Consider the following 17,720-nt stretch of genomic DNA (forward strand, 5'->3'; position numbering starts at 1 on the left):
GAAATTCCAGTTCATGGAGGATTTTGAGATTTCTAAATTTTGTGTTCATTCTGAATCGGAACAAAACCTGAAAATTAAATGCTCCAGGAAAAAAAATTTCGATTAAAAAATTCTTTTCAAATTTATCCAAATATTTTGTTTCAACAAAATCAAAACATTTTATTTCAGTGTTGACTTTTGACTTTATTATATTATATTTTATAATGTATAATACAGAATTTTTAAAAATTCAAAATGGAAAGTCATTTTAAAAGGAAAGATCAAAATGTTTTGTTCAGAAAAAGCTGAAATGTCTTTTTTGAACTATTTCCCCCCTTTCTCTGAAATTTCATGAAAAACAACATGATTTTGCAAAGCATTTTTATTTAAACTGAACTGTGTTTTTCCCAAGGAAAACTGTTCTGTTGAAATTTTAGTAAAAATCATCAGTGCTGGTATACACCTCTACCTCGATATAACGCTGTCCTTGGGAGCCAAAAAATCTTACCGCTAAGTGAAACTGCGTTATATTGAACTTGCTTTGATCCACCGGAGTGCGCAGCTCCGCCCCCCCAGAGCACTGCTTTACTGCGTTAGATCCGAATTCGTGTTATATCGAGTCGCATTATATCGGAGTAGAGGTGTATTTGTCATCAACACATAGAGAGGTTTAGTATCTCTTAAAAGCAAGTATAGATGATAAATAATGAGTTGTGCATTATGCCTACTTAGAGAGCAGTAGGAATTAAATTGTTATAATCTAAATATGGTGGAAAATAATATCCTGATCTCTGGAAAACCTGCTGCTACAATATAATTCTATTTTAACATTTTGGTTTTATCCTTCACTAGAGAACAATTAAGTTGTGTTCAAGATTTAAGCAGGCTTAGAATGAACAAATCAATCTTGTTCTTCTTTTTCCTTCCCAAGCTGTAGACACAAGTATCACTCAACTCGTATTTCTGAGGACTCGCGCAGTGAAATTTGAATCAACTGCAGCCTCTCTTATTTCCAATGGGCCTCAAGGTAGGAGTTAATAACGCTAGCGTTTACTACAATATGTTGCATCTCTAAGAAATAGGATTTTTAAAAAATGATTCATGCTACTAAATTGATTTTAAAAACTCCAGACGATTATGGTTTTTCCAGAAAAAGAGCATTAAACAATTCTTACCTTCTTTGGGACCATGACTAATTGCCGCCTTTGATCCAACTCAGTTCCCACAACACCTTGCACTCTGGAAACCAACTTCCAGCCAAGAAGAAACGCATAGCTTTCCCTTCAGAGCCCATCAACAGCTCATTCCTTAAACCTGCATAATCTTTCTAGGGCTACATCTACACTATGAGTGGGAGGTGTGATTCCCCTGCTTGCATACACATAGTCACACTAGCTTGACGAGAGTTAGTGCAAGCATAAATAGTAGTGTGGGTGGTCACAGAGCATGGGCAGTGGCAGCAAGGCTTAGCCACGCCAGGTATGTACCCAGGGGCTTCAGGAGGGCTTCTATTCAGCACAGCTAAACTGTGTTTCCACTGCTGCTGCCCCCGCTACTACAGCTACTTTACTATTTGCACTTGCACTAGTTCTCATCCAAGTTCTCATCCAAGCTAGTGTGACTATGTGTATGCAAGCATGGGAATCGCAAGCCCAGCATGTACTCTAGGTATCCCCTAAGATACAGCCTTTCCTATCCATCCATACAGCTAAAACTCTCATCAAGGTTCTCATCATCTTGTCTCAATTAAAGCAACATCCTTCTCTCTGGCCTTGACAAGTGCAATCTTGCCCTGCTCAGATCCATTCAAAATGCTGCTTCAAAGGTAATTTCCTAGCACATCGCTGTGATCACGTCACTCCTCTTTGCTTTCCTTCACTAGCCCCCCGCTTCTCTATTGCATCAAACATAATCTGCTTGCATTCACTTCCAAGGCCCTTCACAGTCTGTCCCCACATTGCCTGTCACCTCTCATTTACTATTGAGATATCAGCTCCCACCTCTGATTGGCCCATGGGAGAACTTCGATTGCCCACTTGCTGAATTTTCAAATAATCACCTTCGTGCTTTCCTCATGGTGCTCCTCATACTTAGGAGAAGTTCCCTGTAAACATCTGCAAAGCTACATTCTCCAAAACCCTCCTTTGTCATGATGCCTACAAAAATGTTGACAACGATTAGGCCACTGATGTGCTGAGACCACAGCCTGTCATGTTGACCAATATTGTCTCATTGGTTCCTTGTACTCCTCTGTCTGTATCGGTCTCTTGTCCCTTGTCTTATTATAAGCTCTTTAGGGCAGGGACTGGGTATCTGTTCTGTGTTTGTACAGTTCTTAGCACAATGGGATCCTGGTACTTGACTTGGGCTACTGAGTGCTACGATAATACAAATAATTAATAACTAATTACTGTTGTGTTATGCAGCACAACCTCTGGGACCTTAGCAGTGATCCCATAAGCTGCCAGTAGGCTGCTCCAGAATAGAATTTAGGGCTACTCTACGGCAGGATTCTCTAACCGTTTTTGTACCACTTGGATTGATGCTTCCTCTTGTTTTTGGAATCACATTACATCCCTGTAGCAACTACAGCAATTGTTTACATGGAAAACTAATATGGGAAAGTACTTACACTGAATTGAAAGAAGCTAAAAATACATTATAGCTAGAAATGAGGAGGCAGAACCAGCACTGCGTGAATGGCTAGATCACTGTAGATCAAGTGCCCTGTAGGGGAGAGACCTCGATATCGATAATAAAATTATTATGACTTTTTTCATTAGTCATTACAAACTTGTTTGCATCTTTTCTGAACATTAAGATATAGTTACGCGCACGTTATAGCTAGGATGCTTGGAAATATAACAATACAGTATACTCCTGGTTATCTGAATAGCATGGGGGACACACGGATTTTATCCACATAATTGGGAGTTGGGATAATTTAGAAGGCAGGACAGGGAGCCCTCTGCAGCGCCACTGTCACGGCCCTGCTCACCCACAATTCTGGATGCCTGTGCAGTAGCGATCAGTTGAACAAGGAGGGTTATGAAACAAAAGTTCAGCAGGAAAGAAGTAACCCTCTTTCTGTGAGCTTGCTGAAAAGTCTGTATTATTTCTGGGCCACCACCTGCAGCACTGTCCTGCCAAAGGATGTCTCTGCAGAAGATAGAAGATCCACCTTATAGTGCCCAATGAAGCTGTTAGGTGTAGACCAGGGTATCTCACCTTTTTCTTTGAGGCTCCTCCAACATGCTATAAAAACTCCACAGCCCACCTGTGCCACAATAACTGTTTTTCTGCATATAAAAGCCAGGGTGGCATTAGGGGGAAGCAAGCAGGACAATTGCATGGGTCCCCGCGAATCTAAGCTGCTCAGGCTTTGGCTTCAGCCCTGGGTGCTGCAGTCAGGGCAGCGTGGGCTTTCTGCCCTGGGACCCAATGAGTCTAATGCCAGCTCTGTTTAGTGGACCCCCTGAAACCGGCCTTGGACCCCTGGTTGAGAACTGCTGGCATAGACCAAGTGGCTGCTTTGCAAATTTCCGAAGTGGGCGCACTTTCTCATTCCACCCGTGAGGTTGCTAAGGAGCTTGTGGAGTGTGCTGTGATCCATAGGTGCTGGTGCTGGGGGTGCTGCCGCACCCCCTGGCTTGAAGTAGTTTCCATCACAGACAAGGTTTACAGTTTGGTTCAATGGCTCTCAGCACCCTCACTATACAGATTGTTCCAGCTCCCTGTCTTGATCCTTTCTGGGACAGGAGCCCCTGATGATTTGTAGGCTTCCACAATATGTAGTCTAATCCACCTAGTGATGGAGGACTTGGAAGCTCTGAGTCCCTGGCATTTTGGTGGAAGAACACAAATAGGGAACCTGATCTTTTGATGGATTCTGTACACTCAAGAGATTTTCAATGCTTTTCTGACATCTAATCCGTGCCACTCCTTTTCAGTTGGATGTTGTGGTTTTGGACAGAACAAAGGCAGCACAACCTCTTGGGAAGTGTGGAATTTACCTTAGGAAGAAGGGATTTTGCTGTCCTGAGCACCACCCTGTCTTCATAGTGCAGTACAGCTCCTGAATGGGTGAGGCTGCCAGCTCCGACACTCACCTGGCGGATGTGACAGCTACTAAGAAATGAGTCTATGGATAAATAAAAGGCCAATACGGAAGTCAGAGGCTCAGAGGGACGATTTGTCATGTCAAAGGTCCCATTTTAGGAAAAGTGGCCTGACTACCACTGTGGCTACTTGGACTGCTAGAAGGACTCTGGCTACCTGTGGATTGTCTGCCAAGGAGCACAAGGATCCTGCAAATACCATGCTATTAAGAGCAGATACCTGACCTGCAATGGTCCTGGGCTGCAAGCCTCTCTCTATGCCGCCTTCGAGAAAGTTCAGAATGATTGGAATTTCTGGACTTCTGGGATTTGCATTGTACTCTTGACACCAGTTGTTGAATCTGGAGCAGATAGCGGAGTATGCTTTTAGTATTGATATTTTCTTAGACAAAAACAGTATCTTAATGATTCTGGAGGACAGACTGAGACCTTCTAGAGCTTCCCTCTCAAAAGCAGGCTGTTAGCTGAAGCTGTTTCAGGTCCGGATGAAGCAGAGGACCTTGTTGAGAGGATGCCCAGTTTCCATGGAAGCTGGAGTGAGGGCTCCAGTTTCAGCTGTCACAGCTAAGAGCCAAGGTCTCCTCTGCCAATGAGGAGTTATCAGTGTTACCATTGCCTATTCTTGTTTTAGTTTCTGGACCACTTTCCCCAGTAGTGGAAAGGGTGTAATTGTGGTCAACTATGCAATAAGACATATGTCCGCGTGGATCTGTGGCCTGCCTCCTTTGTGAACTGTTTTGGCCTCTTTGCATTCTTATCATTCACAGGTTGGTTAAAGGGAGGCTGAATGATGAGATTGAAAACCTCCTGATTTCAGGCACCATTCAGCATTATTGATCCTGTGCCTGCTGAGCCAGTTTGGATTTTGGTTCAAGTCCCCTTTGATGTGGCTCTCTCTGAGGAAAATGAGGAACCATTCCACTCTCCTCATTAGTTCTGTTACGTCTGTGTGTAGTGCTGGACTTGTTTCCCCTTGGTTGTTTAAATATGTGACCACAGTCCTATTGTCTGATTGAAGCAGGACATGGTTCCTCCTTAGAGTGGGCTGGAACCTTCACAGAGCTAGCTTGGCAGCTTTAGGAGGTTGACGCTGTGAGCCTTTTCCTCCTGGCTCCAGAGTCCTGGGCTGCTTGAGTCTCCAAATGAGCTCCCTGCCCTCCAGGCTGGTGTCGGTTGTGAGGATTAAAGGATCTGGAAGCCAGATGGGATGTGCCTTGGTGGACATCGTTGTGGACAGACCACCATTGTAAGGAGTTGAACACCTGTGTTGGAACCTGTACTTGATCTTTCATGTGTTCCAGGGAGTTGTCCCACACCGTTAGTATGAAGGATTGAAGACTTCTGATGTGTGATTGTACCTGTGGAGTGACCGCTGTGCTTGAGACCAGGAGTCCTAGCAGTTGGAAGCATAATGCTATGGTAGATCTCCTGCAGCTCTGGATAAAGAAAATAAATTCTCGGATTGATGGGTAGATCTTTGCTACCGAGGTGTCTATTTCTGGTTTATTCTGGTGGATGGAACCAGAGAAAAAACGGTTACCTACCTGTCAGTGTTCTTCGAGATGTGATGTAGACATGTATTTCATGTGGATGTGTGCATGCCCTGTGCACCAGAGCCAGAGAACTTTACCTAGCAGTACCCATGGGGCGGCACTCACATCCTGCAGCCATAGTCCTTCCCTGGCTGTATAAGGGTGCACCACCCAAAACCCCTCAGTTCCTTCACACTGAATGTCAGAAGTACAGACTCTGATGCAGAGGGGACAAAGGGTGGGGCACGGAATACATGTCTGTGTAACCCTTCTGCCTGTCTGAGTTGGCAGCAACAAGGGCCAGGTTCAGTATCTAGAGGTTCCGTTTCAGTAACACAATGCAAAACTGGCTCGAGCCCCCACCCAGTGATCTGGGACAATTACATACCACCCCACTGGGCACCTCTAAGAGGCAATACTTCCCCTCTCGCAAGCACGGAGTCTGAGTGTAGCAAAATCCCTTTAATAAAGGAGGGAAACAATGTGGCATTATGTTGGGGAAACATCACAAACAGGATTCATAACACAAACCATGAGCAAAAGACCCACCCCCAAGTAAGTTTGGCAGTGTCCTTTTTCCCTCAAGGTCTTAAGTCCAGCAACCCAAAAAATCACCCAAAAGTCTCTGTCCCTGATCAGTGCAGCCCCAGAGTTCAAAAGTTTATCTGCAGAGTTTTACCTCCCAGCCTGGGTGGAAATGGGGAGGGGGGGGCACAGCGCAGAGATGTTAAGGGGCACCTTACATGCTCTGAGGCCGACTGCCCCGCCTCACTGTGGGGTTCTGGTGCAGCCTTCATAGAATCATAGAACATCAGGGTTGGAAGGGACCTCAGGAGGTCATCTAGTCCAACCCCCTGCTCAAAGCAGGACCAATTCCCAACTAAATCATCCCAGCTAGGGCTTTGTCAAGTCTGACCTTAAAAACCTCTAAGGAAGGAGATTCCACCACCTCCCTAGGTAACCCATTCCAGTGCTTCATCCTCCTCCTAGTGAAAAAGTTTTTCCTAATATCCAAACTAAACCTCCCCAACTGCAACTTGAGACCATTACTCCTTGTTCTGTCATCAGGTACCACTGAGAACAGTCTAGATCCATCCTCTTTGGAACCCCCTTTCAGGTAGTTGAAAGCAGCTATCAAATCCCCCCCCATTCTTCTCTTCTGCAGACTAAACAATCCCAGTTCCCTCAGCCTCTCCTCACAAGTCACGTGCTCCAGCCCCCTAATCATTTTTGTTGCCCTCCGCTGGAATCTTTCCAATTTTTCCACATCCTTCTTGTAGTGTGGGGCCCAAAACTGGACACAGTACTCCAGATGAGTCCTCACCAATGTCGAATAGAGGGGAACGATCATGTCCCTCGATCTGCTGGCAATGCCCCTACTTATACAGCCCAAAATGCCGTTAGCCTTCTTGGCAACAAGGGCACACTGTCGACTCATATCCAGCTTCTCATCCACTGTAACTCCTAGGTCCTTTTCTGCAGAACTGCTGCCTAGCCATTCGGTCCCTAGTCTGTAACAGTGCATGGGATTTTTCCATCCTAAGTGCAGGACTCTTCACTTGTCCTTGTTGAGCCTCATCAGGTTTCTTTTGGCCCAGTCCTCTAATTTGTCTAGGTCCCTCTGTATCCTGTCCCTACCCTCCAGCATATCTACCACTCCTCCCAGTTTAGTGTCATCTGCAAACTTGTTGAGAGTGCAGTCCACACCATCCTCCAGATCATTAATGAAGTTATTGAACAAAACCGGCCTCAGGACCGACCCCTGGGGCACTCCACTTGAAACCGGCTGCCAACTAGACATGGAGTCGTTTATCACTACCCGTTGAGCCCGACGATCTAGCCAGCTTTCTAGCCACCTTATAGTCCATTCATCCAGCCCATACTTCTTTTAACTTGCTGGCAAGAATACTGTGGGATACTGTATCAAAAGCTTTGCTAAAGTCAAGGAATAACTCCTCCACTGCTTTCCCCTCATCCACAGAGCCTGTTATCTTGTCATTGGAGTCAATTAGGTTAGTCAAGCATGATTTGCCCTTAGTGAATCCATGCTGACTGTTCCTGATCACTTTCCTCTCCTCTAAGTGCTTCAGAATTGATTCCTTGTGGACCTGCTCCATGATTTTTCCAGGGACTGAGGTGAGGCTGACTGGCCTGTAGTTCCCCGGATCCTCCTTCTTCCCTTTTTTAAAGATGGGCACTGCATTAGCCTTTTTCCAGTCATCCGGAACCTCCCCCGATCGCCATGAGTTTTCAAAGATAATGGCCAATGGCTCTGCAATCACATCCGCCAACTCCTTTAGCACCCTCGGATGCAGCGCATCCGGCCCCATGGACTTGTGCTCGTCCAGTTTTTCTAAATAGTCCCGAACCACTTCTTTCTCCACAGAGGGCTGGTCACCTTCTCCCCATACTGTGCTGCCCAGTGCAGCAGTCTGGGAGCTGACCTTGTTCGTGAAGACAGAGGCAAAAAAATCATTGAGTACATTAGCTTTTTCCACATCCTCTGTTACTAGGTTGCCTCCCTCATTCAGTAAGGGGCCCACACTTTCCTTGACTTTCTTCTTGTTGCTAACATACCTGAAGAAACCCTTCTTGTTACTCTTTAACATCTCTTGCTAGCTGCAACTCCAAGTGTGATTTGGCCTTCCTGATTTCACTCCTGCATGCCTGAGCAATATTTTTATACTCCTCCCTGGTCATTTGTCCAATCTTCCACTTCTTGTAAGCTTCTTTTTTGCATTTAAGGTCAGCAAGGATTTCACTGTTAAGCCAAGCTGGTCGCCTGCCATATTTACTGTTCTTTCTACACATTGGGATGGTTTGTTCCTGCAACCTCAATAAGGATTCTTTAAAATACAGCCAGCTCTCCTGGACTCCTTTGCCCCTCATGTTATTCTCCCAGGGGATCCTGCCCATCAGTTCCCTGAGGGAGTCAAAGTCTGCTTTTCTGAAGTCCAGGGTCCGTATTCTGCTGCTCTTTCTTCCTTGTATCAGGATCCTGAACTTGACCATCTCATGGTCACTGCCTCCCAGGTTCCCATCCACCTTTGCTTCCCCTACTAATTCTTCCTGGTTTGTGAGCAGCAGGTCTAGAAGAGCTCTGTCCCTAGTTGGTTCCTCCAGCACTTGCACCAGGAAATTGTCCCCTACACTTTCCAAAAACTTCCTGGATTATCTGTGCACCGCTGTATTGCTGTCCCAGCAGATATCAGGGTGATTAAAGTCTCCCATGAGAACCAGGGCTTGCGATCTAGTAACTTCTGCTAGTTGCCGGAAAAAAGCCTCATCCACCTCATCCCCCTGGTCTGGTGGTCTATAGCAGACTCCCACCACGACATCACCCTTGTTGCTCACACTTCTAAACTTAATCCAGAAACTCTCAGGTTTTTCTGCAGTTTCATACCGGAACTCTGAGCAGTCATGCTGCTCTCTTACATACAGTGCAACTCCGCCACCTTTTCTGCTCAGAGCTCCGGTATGAAACTGCAGAAAAATCTGAGTCTGACTTCCTGAACAGTTTATATCCATCCATGACAGTACTCCAGTCATGTGAGTTATCCCACCAAGTCTCTGTTATTCCAATGACATCATAGTTCCTTGACTGTGCCAGGACTTCCAGTTCTCCCTGCTTGTTTCCCAGGCTTCTTGCATTTGTGTATAGGCACTTAAGATAACTCACTGATTGTCCCGCTTTCTCAGTCTGAGACAGAAGTCCTCCCCTCTTGCACTCTCCTGCTTGTGCTTCCTCCTGGTATCCCATTTCTCCACTTACCTCAGGGCTTGTGTCTCCTTCCCCTGGTGAACCTAGTTTAAAGTTCATCACAAGCTGCTCCGCTGTACCAGCCATCCCACGAGCCACTCCAGCCATCCTGCAAACTGCTCTGCTCCACCAGTCACCCTACAAACATGCTCTGCTCCACCAGCCGCTCAGCAATATAGCTTCAGGGCCCCCCCAGCAATTTTAGCTCTTTAGTGATTTCAGCTTGTAGAAGCAGAGCTCCAGTACTGGTGCACTATTGGCCCAAAGTGAATTCAGCTCAGCAGTCTGTAACTAGACTCCTAATGGAATCAAAACTAGCTCTGATATTCCACAGTGGAGAGAGGAGGTGGTACAATTGGTGTTACCAGCCCACAAAGGGGGCCCATACCATCAGGTACACCTCTCAGTGAACTAAGTGCAAGATCAGAAGACTGAGGGCAAGTCTACACTACTGTGCTACATTCGCACGCTGCTATAGCATGTCTGGTGAAGACGCGCTATGCCGATTGGAGAGCGTCTCCCGCCAACGTAGCACGGTGTGGACACCGCTTTAAGTTGATGTAACTTACATCACTCGGGGGGTGTAGTTGGAGTGCACTGATTATTTCCTATTAGGTGAGATTTGGACTAGGAGATTCTTGAGGAGTTTGCTGGTGAGGGAGATTGACTGGTGTGGCAGGGAGCTAACAGCCTAATTTCTAGCAAAGCTCACTCTTGCTGAGGCAGAAAGTTGTAAACAGAGACTCTGGGTGTCCCCCACAGCCTGTTACACCCTTGCAGCCCCACAGTCCAGGGACCAACAGTGGTTCATGGACCCAAGTTTGTGAACCTCTGCATCCAGCAGTCAAATTCCTACATTTTTGTATTCCTGTCAAAATAGACTTCTGTTTCATTGCTATTAATAAACATTTTCACTGTTTGCTTTTTTCCAGGTTCTGTCAACTTCTGGAGTCTGTTCAGTGGAATCCCCCTTACAGCAAGCTTCATACCTGTAAGTTTGAGCGATGAATTCCAGAGGGCTAAGCTGTGTAGGACTGAGTGAAGCACGCTTCTTACAGTTCAAAGATACACTCCGTATGGGGGAGGAGGGGAAACATTATTGCTTTGCTTTGTTTAATTATGGTAAGTACACATCTGCTCGTTTAGATTTATTATGAGCATTCATATGTTGTAGTTTATTTCCATTATAATCAATATAGTATTATCATGCTGCATGAATTATTAGCTAACAACACAGCCTACATTAATGTCTGTCTCAGTCTAGAGTGAAATCCCACATCAGCAGTATTGCTGTCACTGCGGATGATTCCTTTATTTATGCAGCAGACGATGATGGATATGTGTATGTCTACAGCATCAAGGACTATGCCCTTCAGGACCCAGAGCGAGAACCACCAAAATGTGTGTCTTGTGGATTGGGTTTTTATATATTAAATATTTTTGTATTTGTATTTTTATATGTAAGTATAAAACATATTTTGGAACATATGTGATCTGGGGGAAAAGGGTTTAAAAAAACAAAGTCTTTCTCATGATCTGTGTCTACTTATACTTCTATTTCATTGTAATATTTTAATCCCCTTTTTCCAGATCATGTATGCGCCAAAATGTTTATGCCTTAGCTTGTTCTTAGCATAGCTGAGTATGGTGACCATAGTTCCCATATAAAAAGCAACAGAGGGTCCTGTGGCACCTTTGAGACTAACAGAAGTACTGGGAGCATAAGCTTTCATGGGTAAGAACCTCACTTCTTCAGATGCAAGTCCCATATAACTTCCTTAACAAAATTAATACACTGTGGACCAAATGCAGGCAAATCTCAATATTCAGTGGGAAGGAAGGACTGAGTAAAACCTGGATGAAGACTTCAGGATTTCATCTGGTGCAATGGTTCTTAACCTATTTACTATTACGGGCCACATATGCTTAGCTCTCTATCTGTTATGTGGGCTGCATCCACACAGTATATATACTACCTGTACGGCCCTGAGGATGTCACATGGGTTCCAGCTGTGTACTGATTGGGCTGCAAGCATCATGTGGGTTGTGAGTTGAGAACCACTGATCTGATGACATTTATAACTGTATCTTAGTGGAAGCTACCTAGTAAAAGAAAACAGAGCAATTTCAAAATACATCCAGGGTAAAGTTTTAACGACTTTGTTGCATTTAAAAAAAAATTGCTTTAAAACCATGAATACTTTTTAAAGTCCTTGCTTCTTAGGTAGTGGTTGGTTTACACCTGACACATATTTGCGTATTAACCTGAATTATATGTATAATGCATATTTATTCTCTATATTGCCATAGATGTGAATCATTGGAGAGCTCATGTAAATATAGTTGTATCGTAAGTACTGTCTCATGTGTCTTTAACAGAATATTTTTTGATGTATAAATACACAAACCTGCACGTGTTGCTTGATATAAATATAATTAGGTTTTATGTCTATTGTGATAACACCTAAGAGCCTCAGTCATGAGTCACAATCCCTGGTCCATCTTCCACTATTATACGATGATCATGTGCAGTAAATACTTTTCAAATTACATAAACTCATTTATGGTTCACTTCGGTGTCATTCAGCACTATCATACTATACTATATCAGATATTGCTTTGAGCTGTAATCCCTTGAAACAATTAATACTGTAGCAGCATTCACATTAAACTTTAGCATTGGCAGAAATGACCCATGTAGACAATTTGTAACACAAGAAATTTCTAATGACAAAATGTAAGTGACATGGTGTCATAAGTCTTTAGTTATATATGGTGCTTAAGTAGATTTGTTCTGATTATCACTTTCATTTTGATAGCGTAGAGGTGGTTGATGAAGAAAAAGTCCTGCTTTCCTCTTCTATTGATTGTACCGTTCGTCTGTGGAGTCTGGATGGAGAGTACATTGGTAAGGCTTATATCTACAAAAACAGCATGGCTATGCTAGTCAACTTTAAAAAGGAGTGGCATACACAAAAATATCTACTCAAGTAGCCCCCTATGGACATTCATAAACTCCCAGGCTGCTGTATCCATAGGCTAATAAATTATCTTAGCCAGAGGATTCTCAGCTCACAGTGGAGTATTTCATGTTAGGACTTATAAGTTTTCTTGTATAAGCAGGCCCTGTTTCAGTTCTACATGGGCTACGTCTGGCTCAAGAGGCAAGATTTGCCCACCCCTGAAATAGGTGCTCTATTATTTAATTCCAGTGAAAGCCAGCAGTGGCATTAAAATAGTGTATGATAAAACTGCTTTCCAATACAGAGCTTTCTAAGGAGGTAGAGTATGGCCAAACCATATTTAGAAGTGTCTGTCTTTCAGTTCAAAGCACTAAAGCTTAGATTTTAAGGTATTTACATGCCTAAAGATGCAGATAGGCTCCTAGTGGGGGATCTTGCAATCAATAGGAGTTAGGTGCATAGGCACTTTTGAAAATTCCATTACATGCTAGCTGCATATTTAGACACTTAATTAAAATACTTTTAAAAATCTATACTTAAGTGCCTGATCCAACACACCCACTCAAGCAAACATATATTTTGAGTGGCCTCAGAGGCATTGGATCAGACCCTAATGAAATAAAATCTTCTGACAAACTACTTTGCAATTAAAGACTTTTCTGTTTAGTTTATTTCATCCACAAAAGTTTTTAAACCACAACTGCTCTTCCAAGACAAAATTTCTTTTGAAAGGTCTTCCCAGCAGCAGAAGTTTGTATACTTTAAAAAGTAAATTTTTTAAAGAATTGCTCTTTGTCTTAGTTGCGACTTCCCTTGATATTAGGAGGAGGCTTGGGGCCTTTGGCCCCAAGGGTGTACCCTTTGAAACTTTACAATGCCTGCTTGTTTATATTTTCTTTCTAGGGACTTTTGGGCAGGCAGAACCATGGGAAATTTCCACACCTGCCTCCTGGAAACATCCCAGGGTTCCCTATGAAATCTTGATAGACCCACAAAGCATGCCAATTCACCCCATGCTAGAAGGAGAGCCACCTGTCTTACAACTCATAAACACAGAGCCAAGTAATGTAACTCTGGAAAACTCCTTATCTAAGGTTTGTGTATAGACAGCAAAGTGGGGTGTATTTCATGTGGGCTAGCTGTTTTACATGCCTTGCTGTCATCTAGTAAAGTGCACATGTAGGAAAATGATGTAATAGATTTATTTAAGGCATTTGTAAGGCAAATGGATTGAAACTGTCTAGCTATAGGTTTCAAAATGTAAACAGGGATTCATTAAGTAGGTGTATTTCAAGTGGGAGCCTACAGGCATCAGTTCTGGGCCCTACCCTGTTCAATGTTTTTTATCAATGACCTGAAAGAAAAGAAAATCATTACTGGGGAAGTTTTGGGTTGTGGTAAATAACAAAGAACTAGTCATTGCTTCAGTGTTTTCTGGATGGTTTGGTAAGCTGGGTACCAGCAAATGTGTTTCAGTAGGGCCAAACAAAGTCATACATCTAGGCCTGAAGAATGCAGGTGCCACGCTCACAGGACAGGGGACTCTATCCTAGGAAATAGTGACTCTGAAAAGACTTGAGCCATGGTGGACAATCAGCTTAACGTGAAATCCCAGTGCAATATTACGGCCAAAAGAGAATATAGAGTAGGAGGAGAGAGATTATATTACCTTTGTATCTGGCACTGGTGCAACCACTACTGTGTCCAGTTCTTGTGTCCACAATTGAGAAGGATGTTGATAAATCATAGAAGGTTTAGAGAAGAACCAAGAGAATAATTAAAGGATTGGAAAATACACTTTACACGAGATTGAAGGAACTCAATCCGTTTAGTTTAATAAAAGGTTAGGAGTGACTTGACCATAGTTTCAGTATCTACATGGGGAACAGATATTGAATAATGGCCTCTTCCATCTAGCAGAGAAAGGTATAACAAGATCCAATAGCTGGAAGCTAAAGCTAGACAAATTCAGACTAGAAATAAGACATACATGTTTAATAGTGAGGGTAATCAACCCCTGAAACAACTTAAAGGTTGTGGTACATTCTCCAGCACTAGAATTTTTTAACTCAAGATTGGATGTTTTCCAAAAAGATATGTTCTGATTCAAACAGAAATGAATTCAGGGAAGTCCTATGACCTTGTTATGCAGGTCAGACTAAATGACCATGATAGTCCTTTTTGGCCTTATATCTGTGAATAGACAACTTACAGCCCAGTTTTCATTTCTTACCTTTAAACCATAGTGTCTAGGACTTTTCTCCTGAAAATCCTAGCGCAGGTGCACACAGTTGTGTTTCGGTGCAGCTGAAGACTACATGTGAGCATAGTTAAGATTAGACTAGGCACAGGCCCCTACATTGAACATATGCAAGTATCTGGCCCCTGGCATACCTGTACCTTTACTTGCAAGTACCCATCGTATTGGGAAAAAGGGGTGGGAACAAAATGGGTTTGTTCCTTCTGAGTTCTCAGTATCCGTTTCACAATATAGGGATTGCTCTAGTTTCATTGTCTTTTCTCTTTTTAAATAGCGATCAGTGTGTAGTGGTTCAAGTCAGTGTTCTCTTGAAAAGAATTCCCATAAATCTTCCATTCCAATTATCTGTCTAGCTCCTGATTAGTCTTTTTCCATATATAAGATAGAATAAGCTGTGATTTGAATCTCAACAAGACTAAAGCTCAGGCAGACTGGCACAGTGGGCTATAGGAATTAGTTTCTTTTAAAATAAAATCCATTAAGAGGAAGAAGTCCTCCTGGTAGTCTAGCAATCAAGGCTTGCCTCCATTTTCCTTCTCAAACCAGAATGCTGTATCAGCAAAAAAACATTTGAAATAAGCAGGTAAAAGTAGTTTATAAAAGAGTTCAGTCCACATACATGAAGCTAAAATTGATAGTATTTCATGCTGTATCCTAAATAGTAAGCAAATACTGAGTAAAGAGTGCATGCAGCCTGCTAAATGCATATTCTCACTAATACAATCTGCACACGCTTGAAGAATTGTCACAATAAGGGTTCATGCAAATTGATGCCTTACATAAGATTGTAACCTGAGAGCCTTCCAAATAAATGTAACAATTAACATACATGTATGACATTGACTACATTTAATTCATCCCTCATCCCAGTTTTAAAGCAACTGTTTTCTTCCAAAAAATTTTTAAATGGTTTACTCAAACTTGTAAAGGTGCCCCAGAAGGGGCAGGATTAGACAGAAGGGCCATCATGGCAGTAATATGAAGGAATGTAGTGGTAGTCTAAATACTTCCTGCATTGCTGAGTGTTCTCTTGGTGCGTTTTTAGCATGAAGTGAGCTATAACCCCAAACTTCCCCAAGTCACCAATCCTGACCTGGATATCAAAGAGGAAATCAACCAGCAGTCTTATGCACAAGCTTTGGGTAAAAGGTAAAATGAAAACAAGGCCACCAGGTACATTAATTTTTCCTCACTTTCAAAACAAATTAATATTTCATGCTTTCAATTTTCTTTCCCTAGATTGAAGCAGGAGCATTACAAGAAGATAAAGAGACCACTTGCTCCTGGGGGACAGAGTACATATCACATAATCAACAGCTATGAAGTTGTCATTGCTCCACCAATATGTGAAAAGCCTGACTTGTCTGTTCTTGGCACAGACTACTTTTATGAAGAATCATTAGGGGAAGATTAGAGCAATAATTCTGTAGGTAAACTGAGCACATGACCATCTGTCTCTTCAGTGGTAGCAAAGCAGTTTGTTATTTTTGTTCCTGGTCTAATTTTTCCTCTGTTTTGACAGAAATACACTTAAAATATGCAGATGTTTCTTAATCACTTCTGGACAGTTTATTCTTCTAAGCTTCTTACTTTAGTGGCTCATCAGTTAATTCTATAGAGCTGGACTTATGTGGCATTTAAACAAGAATTATATAAGCACAAAGTGAAACCAGAACATGACTGTTAAATAAACAATTCCCTATTAACTAGAGCCTGGTGATATAATAGCACTGTGGAGGCATAGTACATCTGCACACTTAAGGCCTCAGCAACCTTGTTTTAGGTCTAGTGAGACTTATTCAACCTGCTCTCTGGCTTTGGGGGTCTAAGCTATGGTTGGTGTATTGCATATACTCCTGGGGGACTTCTGCACCAAAAAAATTAAAAATGTCATGCACAATATTTTAAAATTCTGTAAAATTCTGCATATTTTATTTGTCAAAATAACACAATATAATCATACCAGTTTCAATTATTTTTGGTCATTTATTTCAAAATACCTGTCAGCAAGTATGTCTGCAACAGTACAGACAACAAAAAAGATTCAGGAAATGTTTCTTGACAAATATTTTGTAAGTTAGGCATATTAATACAGAACTGAGTAATAATTCATTTAACCTACACTACAGGACCATATTTCCCACACCCCTCAGCAGTGCAAAGGCTATTGGAGTCAGGGGTAACGGAGGATCTGAGGGAGAGGGAAGTAAATTGCTGGGAAGGAGCCTGGGTGTGAACTTGGAGGGTTGTTGGGTATCGATGGGAAAAGTATGGACCAGGTTTTTTTGGGGGCAGGGAGGGATTGTTAGGGAGCTTCTCCCATTCAGTCAGGCACATCTGCCGATCCCCAGGTGTCCCTGCACTCTCATGTGTCCCTCTCCTCCACCCCCACTCAGACACCCACTCCCCCATCTGGCCTTGCACCACCTCCCCCATGTGGCTCTGTGCCCCCACTCAGCCACCCTCTGTCCTCCCTCCCCCATCACCATATGGCCCTGTGCCTCCACTCCCATTCAGCCCCTGCCCTGGTCCATCCTCCCCAATTAACCCTTATAAGCCCCCATCTGACCCCCCCCAACCCTATGCTGTCTCCCTATAGCCCCCCCATCTCCTGACCTGGCCTGACAGGCACTGCAAAGACAGCAGGCTCTTTCTCTCCCCTAGCTGGCTGGGAGCAGCTGCTGTGGTCTACTGCCACAGTGCCCTCAGGTGGACAAAATGCAGAACTGCAACAACATTCCAGCTGAAGCTTCCCCCCCGCAAAAAATTAAAAATATGCATGGCTCATTAATTATCTGCACATGCTGTAGTGCAGAATTTCCCCAGGAGTAGCATGTGCACCTGAAATGGAGTAGATCAGTACTGGGAAAGTAAGCAGTGATCAGAAGAGCCTGCCCTGTCAAACAGTGCTCTGATACTACAGCTACTTAGGGTAGCTCAGGATGGGCCAAGGCATGAGGGAGCTGAGCAGCTGGGTAAAAGCTACAGGCAGGAGTATGCCCCCATCAGAGCTAGTGGAAGAGGCAGGACTGGGGTTGCAGGAGAAACAAACAGGACCAGCAAAAGGGTGTAATTGCCTTCCTTAGTGCTGACTAATCAGGTATGGCC

The 17,720-nt window shown here is 43.4% G+C and overlaps 1 protein-coding gene across 1 annotated transcript in view; it reads left to right on the plus strand.

The window, feature by feature from the left end:
* LOC135977562 (uncharacterized) overlaps positions 1 to 16,476 on the plus strand; it is a 49,383-nt gene extending 32,907 nt beyond the window's left edge. The window contains exons 3-10 of the mRNA XM_065578825.1: positions 871 to 1,006; positions 10,322 to 10,380; positions 10,649 to 10,790; positions 11,700 to 11,739; positions 12,209 to 12,297; positions 13,256 to 13,446; positions 15,658 to 15,761; positions 15,852 to 16,476. Coding sequence (XP_065434897.1) covers positions 871 to 1,006; positions 10,322 to 10,380; positions 10,649 to 10,790; positions 11,700 to 11,739; positions 12,209 to 12,297; positions 13,256 to 13,446; positions 15,658 to 15,761; positions 15,852 to 16,026 — 936 coding nt within the window. The 3' untranslated portion in view covers positions 16,027 to 16,476. The remainder of the gene's footprint in view (positions 1 to 870; positions 1,007 to 10,321; positions 10,381 to 10,648; positions 10,791 to 11,699; positions 11,740 to 12,208; positions 12,298 to 13,255; positions 13,447 to 15,657; positions 15,762 to 15,851) is intronic.
* Positions 16,477 to 17,720: the final 1,244 nt, after the last annotated feature.

Source organism: Chrysemys picta, unplaced genomic scaffold, assembly GCF_011386835.1.
Source record: "Chrysemys picta bellii isolate R12L10 unplaced genomic scaffold, ASM1138683v2 scaf4, whole genome shotgun sequence".
NCBI lineage: Eukaryota > Metazoa > Chordata > Testudines > Emydidae > Chrysemys > Chrysemys picta.